We start from the raw sequence: 8,208 nt of genomic DNA, 5'->3' as shown, positions 1-8,208 counted from the left end.
AAAACAAATATCTCTTCATTTCCAGCTTCTGTCTCCACAGACAATATCACATTTGGTTTGATTCCTGCACAACAAAAATGACGAACTCTGTTGTAATGTCATTTTATGTTTGGTGCAATTTTTCATCCACAGAAAAATCTGAAATCTTCCCCCAATTTAATTTTTTCCCTGAAGGAATTTAAAATGTGTTATATCTGTAAAATTGATGAATGGAACTAAAGCACAACAATTATATAACATCTCTAAACACTGTGTCCACTCACTATGTGTGTGTGTGTGTGTGTGTGTGTGTGTGTGTGTGTGTGTGTGTGTGTGTGTGTGTGTGTGTGTGTGTGTGTGTGTGTGTGTGTGTGTGTGTGTGTGTGTGTGTGTGTGTGTGTGTGTGTGTGTGTGTGTGTGTGTGTGTGTGTGTGTGTGTGTGTGTGTGTGTGTGTGTGTGTGAGAGTTTGCACCACTTCCAGGCTCAGTGACAGACTTAATCTTAGAGGCCCATGCATTTAATCTAATATATATATAGAGAGAGAGGAAGGGAGATTGACATTCAGTGTCTCTCTGTCTTCCAGTTGTAACCAAGGTGTGTTTGTATCTAATTTCTTTAAATTTGCTCCAATTTCATGCGTCTTTGAGATCACCGCTCGAGATCTCTGCTGTCTAAATAACTTAACTCTCTAAATTCAGAAGGTAAATAAGAAAATTAGATTGAGTTGAGTGTTGACTGTTGAGTGAATTACGTTACAGCCCAAACTGTGGGTGTATGTGTGTAAAATGAGCTTGTTGCTGCCCTGCAGTCATGCTCATTTGTCCATGTTTTACTGGTGTTTATGCCATTTTTAACTGATTGATTATCTTGTGGAAATTTTCTTGAGGAAGTGAAATGTACTGAGTACTGGAGCTGCTCTTTGTATCTGGCCTCTGTGGATGTTGAAAACGTTTGTTTATCGTCATAACACTAGTGTCTGTGATGCATATGAAACAGGGTGTTATATGAGAAGAGTGGCAAATCGGCTTTACACACACACTCACAACTCTCACTGTGCTCACATTAGTGATGTGAAATTGAAAGTGCACTTCTCTCAGCCTGGGTTTCTTGGAATAGCTTATTCAGTTACAGATCTTTTATCGCTTTTGTTTCAGACTTTAGCGGCGTGGCTTTAGACGTTTGTGCTAACCTGCAAAACTAAGGTCATTCCCATCAGCCTCAGCGGTGTTTATTTTGCTAAATTAAAAGTTACTGTGCTAACATGTTTAACTAAGAGAGTGGCAAAAGACTGTTCAAATATCCTGGTAAACATCAGCACGTTGGCACTGTCATTGTTAGTAAGTCAACATGTTACATCAGCACTTAGCCTCAGACTCATAGACACTGTTTAAGCAGTGCACCATGTTGTTCTTTCACGAGGAAACGCTTTCTATCACATCTTTTCAGGATGTTGCTGAAAATACTACTGGGCTTCCTGTGCGGCGTCGGGGCTTTTGCAGCAGAAAACAACGCGACTCGGCAGGGTCCTCCGCCACTGCTGCTGGTGTCATTCGACGGTTTCCGAGCTGACTACTTAAAGAGGTTCCCCATGCCCAACCTGAAGCTCCTGTACAGCCAAGGGGTCCTGGTGGAGCAGCTCACCAACGTTTTCACCACCAAGACGTTTCCCAACCACTACAGCCTGGTAACCCTGCTGCCTGTGCTTTTTGCGTTGTAATGAGACAAGTAAACACAAAAAGGTCTTATAAACTGCTTGGATCCAAGTACATTTTTAAGCTGACTGAACCACTTAAGTCCCATAAAAAAATGTTAATAAAAGATAATAGAATACATTTTAATATACTATATATTTGCATAACAATTCATTAAAATGATCATAACAAAACCATCGTGGTTGGAATCCCGGCTGGGGCCCTTCTGTGTGAAGTTTGCATGTTCTCCCCGTGTCTGCGTGGGTTTTCTCCGGGTTCTCCGGTTTCCTCCCACAGTCCAAAGACATGCACGTGTTAGGTTCAGTGATGATTCTAAAATTGCCCTTTGGTGTGAATGGTTGTCTGTCTCTGTTTGTCTCTATGTGCCCTGTGATAGACTGGCGTCCTGTCCAGGGTGTACCCCGCCTCACGCCTGATGTCACCTGGGATCGGCTCCAGCCCCCCACGACCCCGACAGGGACAAGCGGTTGAAGATGAATGAATGAATGAATGCATAACAAAACCAGTAGTAATTGTCGGTGTTTTTCCTCTCCAGGTGACAGGGCTGTACGCTGAGTCTCACGGTATCCTGGCCAGTAACATGTACGACCCCATCAGCAACAAGAGCTTCCACCCCGGCAACCGGGACCCAGTGTGGTGGAGCGAGGCGCAGCCTCTCTGGGTGACGGCGCTGGACTCCGGCTACAAGACGGCGACCGTGATGTGGCCCGGCTCCGAAGTGACCAACCGCACACCGTCACACTTCCTTCACTATGACTTTAACGTGCCGTTCCAGCAGCGAATGGGGAACGTGACAAAATGGATGTTGGGAGACGGAAAGGTAGAAAAACGTCTTTAGTAAGCTTGCTTTTTTTAGTGTGATGTATAAGTCCTTATCTACCGACGTATTTCACTGTATTTCCACTCTGTTTTGTGTTCTCTTATTAATGTCTCCCAAGGTTTCCACATTTTCCTCAATCAGTGTAATAACTGGTCGAGGGAAGTCTGGAAGTATTACTAGCAATTGTCTGACAACATTATACCATGCACTCTGTTTCACCAGGAGCAAGGGGCGATGTTCGCAGCTCTCTACTATGAAGAGCCAGACCGGTCAGGTCATATGTTCGGCCCGGACAACTTTACTGCCATGAGCAAAGCACTGAAGGAGGTACGGTTATTTTGTCCTGCTTAAAATCTCACAGACGCTCACTTGATTCTAATGCAAAATGTTCTGGGGAAAAAAAAGGGGTTTCCATTAGTCTCCCATGCTTATAATGTGAATATATTATGGGCACTTGCCACAGAAAGAAAGCTAAGCTCAGATCAGTCTGGTGTGTTTGTTTGTTGACAGTGTAACCAGAGGGTAGGTTGTGTTCACCAGTGATTGAACAGGTTACTTTCAGGCACTTACCTGCAGGTAAATGAAGCCTGTGCAATTATTTACTGATGCCCACAAATACCAAAGAGACAATCTGATATTCCTGATATGGTGACATTAATTGGGACTCATCCAGTTAAAGCAATAAAGGACTAATAAAGGAATATCTTATCTTAAATGTGACTATGAGTGGACCTGAGTTTCTGTCCACATATTTGTATATTAATTACATTATTGAAAAAGAAGCTGATGGAAGCAACAGTAATATTTTCTCAGTATAGTTAAGGTTGTGTCCTTGCACGGCAGACTTTTGTTGTGATAGTGATGCAGTAAATATGGAAATTTGCTTGATGGAAACAGCTGTTGATGGCTGTGTCTCTTTGTATGCGATCAGGTTGATGACAACATCGGCCTGCTGATTTCGGAGCTGAAGCGGACCAACCTTTGGGGTCGCGTCAACGTCCTGATTACCAGCGACCACGGCATGGCTCAGTGCTCCGCCGAGCGCCTCATAAAACTGGACGACTGCCTCCACCCCGACAACTACACGCTGGTGGACCTCACACCTGTCGCGGCCCTCCTCCCGCGTAAAGGTAACCGGGGTTCACATCAGCTGGCATGAGATAAAAGAGCCTGCGTACAAACACAACCACAATAAGTTCAGTAGATTACAACAAATGTGCATTCGTTTTGCAGACCCAGCGGCCATCTTCCCCCTGCTGAACAAGTGTCACCCCCATATGACAGCATACCTGAAATCAGATATCCCTGAGAGGTTTCACTACCGTAACAATGAGCGCATCCAGCCAATCATACTGATTGCTGATGAGGGCTGGACCATAGTGCAGCGAGGGAACAAGCTGCCAAGATGTACGTGTCTTAATTATTTTCTCTGCCGTGATGGCTTGTCATCTGTAATCACCTGTCCACCCACCAACTCTCACTCTCCTTCCCTCCCTCAGTGGGCGATCACGGCTACGACAACTCCCTGTCCAGCATGCACCCCTTCATGGCAGCGTCGGGGCCCAGCTTCCGCCAGGGTTACCGAATCAGCAGTCTACAGAGCGTGGACATCTACCCGCTCATGTGCCACCTGTTGTCAGTGCCGGCGCTGCCTAACAACGGCACCCTGACCCAGGCGCGGTGTCTGCTGGCAGCTGAGACCTGCTGGGATGTTGCTCTGGTGACTGGCTTGGTGGTCGGCGTCCTCCTGGTGCTCACTACAATCACAAGTAAGTCAGAAAGGTTGCAACAGTATTAGTATGTTATGTGTATATATAATACAGGGAGAATACCGTGTTCTCTTGACTAGTGCAACGTTCTGACTACGTTTAAGCTAGCAGTATCTCCATGTTCCAACCATCTCATTTCATATAAATAAGACTTCAAATGTTTCTACGGCTGCTTTGCTCGCTGAGACTTAAGCGGCGGCTCATTTGATCAAAGAGACGTAAGTTACGGCGAGCTTGACAGCGATAAATTTCTGCAAGAGAAACATCGCTATGCAATTTGCTAGCTAGCTGCTACTTTGATACTTTTGCAGATTGCAAAGCAGACCTGACTACAGAAGAAGTTTAGGTCAAACGTGTGAAGTAAACTTGGTAGTTGGGATCACGCTCTCACCACAAACAAAATGTACAAGCATACCAGAGATGGTTTCCATGTGTTAAGGTCCGCAACGAGTGTTCACACCTGCCCGAACAAACCACACCAAGGGGGTGAACGCTCCAGGGTTCAATTCAATCCAACTAAATGAGGCAGGTGTGGACACGCCCTAAGAATCAATGTTTGTTACAGGACTTGTTTCTGGTAATGCACCAATACTGGTATTGGGTCTGATGCTGTGCTAATGCTACTCCGGTACAACCGCAACTGATTCCTCTTTATGGAGTAAAGTGGAATCAGTGTGGAGGTATTTTAAGGGGACTGATGATGACAAAGGTTGGCAGACAGCAAACTAGGGCGGGACACTTGGCAGCAGGTAACATCAGCCTACCCTTAGGTGACCCTAGTTAGGGTGTATTTAAATTCAAATTATTCCAAAACCGGGACAGGAAAAGCATCTAAAGGCGCAGCAGCTAGCTTACCAGTATCCTGCAGCTGCACTTTTCCAGACACCGTGGCCATTGCTGGAGTCTGAGATGTCAGAGACACAGAACTAGACTGGCCACTGTCCTTCATGGTGCATTCACGGGCACCTTGTTAAAGCTGTTGTTGTAAAATACTCCTCTGACATCACTTTGTTCCCATTTGACCGATAAAACAAGTTATTTTTATTACATTTAAAAACATTTTTTAAATTTGACTACATGGCCTAAGAGGGGAACATCAACATGTCCGTTATATCACACACACACACACCATCTTTTTAAGGAGAAATTCTTTCAGGCCATTTTAAAAATATTGTTTTGGCACAGGTATCAGAAACCCAATCAATACCCAACCACAGTACTCACTTAGGTCCTCGGTATCAGCAAGTATCCAGATGTTAGTACTTGTACTTGGTTTGGAAAAAAACAAAAATCCCCACTTGTTTCTCTTCAGTTCTGTTCCGGTTTCAGAGCTGCCGCCGCCCGTCAGGCCCCCGGCCCTTCCAGAGGCTGCAGGTCGACGACGATGACGACGACGACCCCATGTTGGAGTGAACCAGTGTGAGCAGGTCTCACTTTTTAGTGCTCCAAGAGGTACTTTACGTGCACTTTACTCACCGAGGCCGCCGCCCTAAACTTCACTCTGGCCCGTGTTTGCTGCATGTGTGTACATGCGCGCGTACACATGCAGCACTGACTCCTGCTGTGAAGTTGAATATGGTGTAAAAACTAGGGCTGGGACACGATTAAAAACATTAATTCATTAATTATAGGCTTTGTAATTAATGAATCGGGATTAATCGCATTTCAATATTTGACACAAGTAGCAGCATTTTTCAATTTAAATGGATTTTGACATATGACTTCAAAAATAGAACAGTGCTTAGTACGGTATATTTAAGAAAAGTGGAAACCTAAAATATATTTAGAATAATATCCTTGGCATAAAATAAACAGTTTAAAGCACGGCTGTGTTTTCAAAAACACAGCCGTGCTATTGTCCACGTTTCCACTCTGTCGTTTCTTAGAACTCCAACATCGGACCACTGAACCCAGCAACAACTCATCTCGCTTCTCATCGGTTTCATTCATAGTCCGTATAAAAAAGGTTTCATTTCTCTCGTGTTGCGTCCTGTGCGTCAGTATTACGGGCCGGGCGGGAACTCGTGCAATGAGCAACGATCCGCACTGAGTGCCAAAATAAATTGCGATTAGTTGCATTCTTTTTTTTTTTGCGTTTTTGTTTCTGTAATTGATGAATCGTAATTGACACATTAAAGTCCCAGCCCTAGTGAAAGCATATGTAGGAAATGGTCAATACAACTGTTGTCATTGACTCTCCACAGAGTCACTGTTTTTTAAAATCCTGTCACGATAGACTTGAACGTGTGACGAGAAGCTCGTGGCGTTTTGTTGTGGAATGTAACATGTTTGGAGGAAAACGTTTTTGGTGGGAGGAAGATCATTGAGATTAATAGTTTTATTCTGGGAGATTATAAGAAGACTTTTGTTTAAGATACTGATGTAAGAGATTTATTTTATATTTTTCTGGGGGCATTGTGTTTCTAGTGTTTTGCATTTCTCTGTATTTGTAGTGTTACATTTTTGTCAGCAGAGGGAGCCAGTAGCTCATCTGAGATTAGCATTGCAGCTCACTGAGATCCTGTTTGTCTTGAAGAATGAAGCTTTAAAGACTTTTTTGGGATTCTTTGAATGTCTTTTTGTCCGTATTGTTACCATGACGCTTTGTTACACTGGTATCTGAGCCTGAAGTCCTCTATTTAACACTTAAACTCTCCTTCTATCCATACTCGCATGCTTCAAACCTGAAATTCCTGAATTCATACATTTTTATTATAGAATCATAGCGTAATAGCTCAAAATAATTATAAATGCTACAGTAAAGTGAAAAGGTTTATTGGAGAGGGTCATTTCTATGCAAAATATCCAGAAGGTGTGTCATTTATCCATTCTGTACAGTATGTATATACATTATACCAAAGACTATGATTAAGTTAATTATTAAGACAACAAATGCTCAAAGGAGATATTTAAGATGCAGTTTGATCTGTATCATAAAATTAAAGCAATATAATACGTATTATTAGCATCAGGTCGGACAGTAAGTTACTGGATCACCTAGATATTAAAAATAGTACAAGATCAAATTGAAGTAATGAGATACAAAAACATGTGGGAGTAAGTTTACACACACACACATATATATATATATATATATATATATATATATATATATATATATATATATATATATATATATATATATCTGATGCTCACTCCAGGCTAGTATTTTAATGCAGTGTTGCATCCAATCACGTATGGAGTGATATAGTATGTACATAGTGCTCATGTATCTATAGTGTGTGCATGTAAGTAGGCCTTTTGTTGCTGAGACAAGTGAAGAGGAACCATTCTTCATCCAAACATATCTATGTGTGTTTTACCCTTTAAATGCTACATGCTAGCTGTATCTTTGCACTCTATTTGCGTTTGACCCATAAAGTTACTGTTGTTTGAGTTTTGAGAGGTGTAAAGAAGGGCACTATGCAAACCCTGTGGAGAGATTAATGTGGTTTAGTGATATTTTCAAAATAAAGTTGCTTTGAAAATCCGCCTTTTGTGTTGTGTGTCCCTGGATGGAAAGGAAAAGCGACACACATTTGGAAAAATTAATTTATATTCCTTTATATTTTTTTTTTCTCCATTGCAGTCACAACATTACAATGTAATAAAATGGTAAATATATAAAATCAAAGTCAATACTGACGCATATACATTTCTGTATTGTGTTCAAAACCAAATGAACTGTACACGTTTTCATTTATATCTGTTTTACATCATTTAAAATCTGTCATAAGTTCGATGTAGTCATCTGCATTATTGTAAATCTTTGTCTCTTCACAGATAAATAGACTTTATTTTGAGGAGGTATTGTAACAAAAATAACACATTTCCTAATGCTGGCCATGTAGAGCCATTGAAAATATCATTCAACTCTTCCCCAGAATGCTTTAACACTGTTGTAGACACAGAATACACAGACGAACA

The 8,208-nt window shown here is 42.1% G+C and overlaps 1 protein-coding gene across 1 annotated transcript in view; it reads left to right on the top strand.

Annotated features, from left to right (window-relative positions):
• Positions 1-7,358, top strand: part of enpp4 (ectonucleotide pyrophosphatase/phosphodiesterase 4) — a 7,848-nt gene extending 490 nt beyond the window's left edge. Inside the window, exons 2-8 of the mRNA XM_083938186.1 lie at positions 1,427-1,664; positions 2,228-2,512; positions 2,735-2,839; positions 3,444-3,642; positions 3,746-3,919; positions 4,012-4,281; positions 5,594-7,358. Of these exons, the coding sequence (XP_083794312.1) occupies positions 1,428-1,664; positions 2,228-2,512; positions 2,735-2,839; positions 3,444-3,642; positions 3,746-3,919; positions 4,012-4,281; positions 5,594-5,694 (1,371 nt within the window). The 5' untranslated portion in view covers position 1,427 and the 3' untranslated portion in view covers positions 5,695-7,358. The remainder of the gene's footprint in view (positions 1-1,426; positions 1,665-2,227; positions 2,513-2,734; positions 2,840-3,443; positions 3,643-3,745; positions 3,920-4,011; positions 4,282-5,593) is intronic.
• The last annotated feature ends 850 nt before the right edge of the window (positions 7,359-8,208 follow it).

Source organism: Echiichthys vipera (genome assembly GCF_963691815.1).
Source record: "Echiichthys vipera genome assembly, chromosome: 23".
Classification (NCBI taxonomy): Eukaryota; Metazoa; Chordata; class Actinopteri; order Perciformes; family Trachinidae; genus Echiichthys; species Echiichthys vipera.
This window is presented reverse-complemented; position numbering and strand designations above follow the sequence as displayed.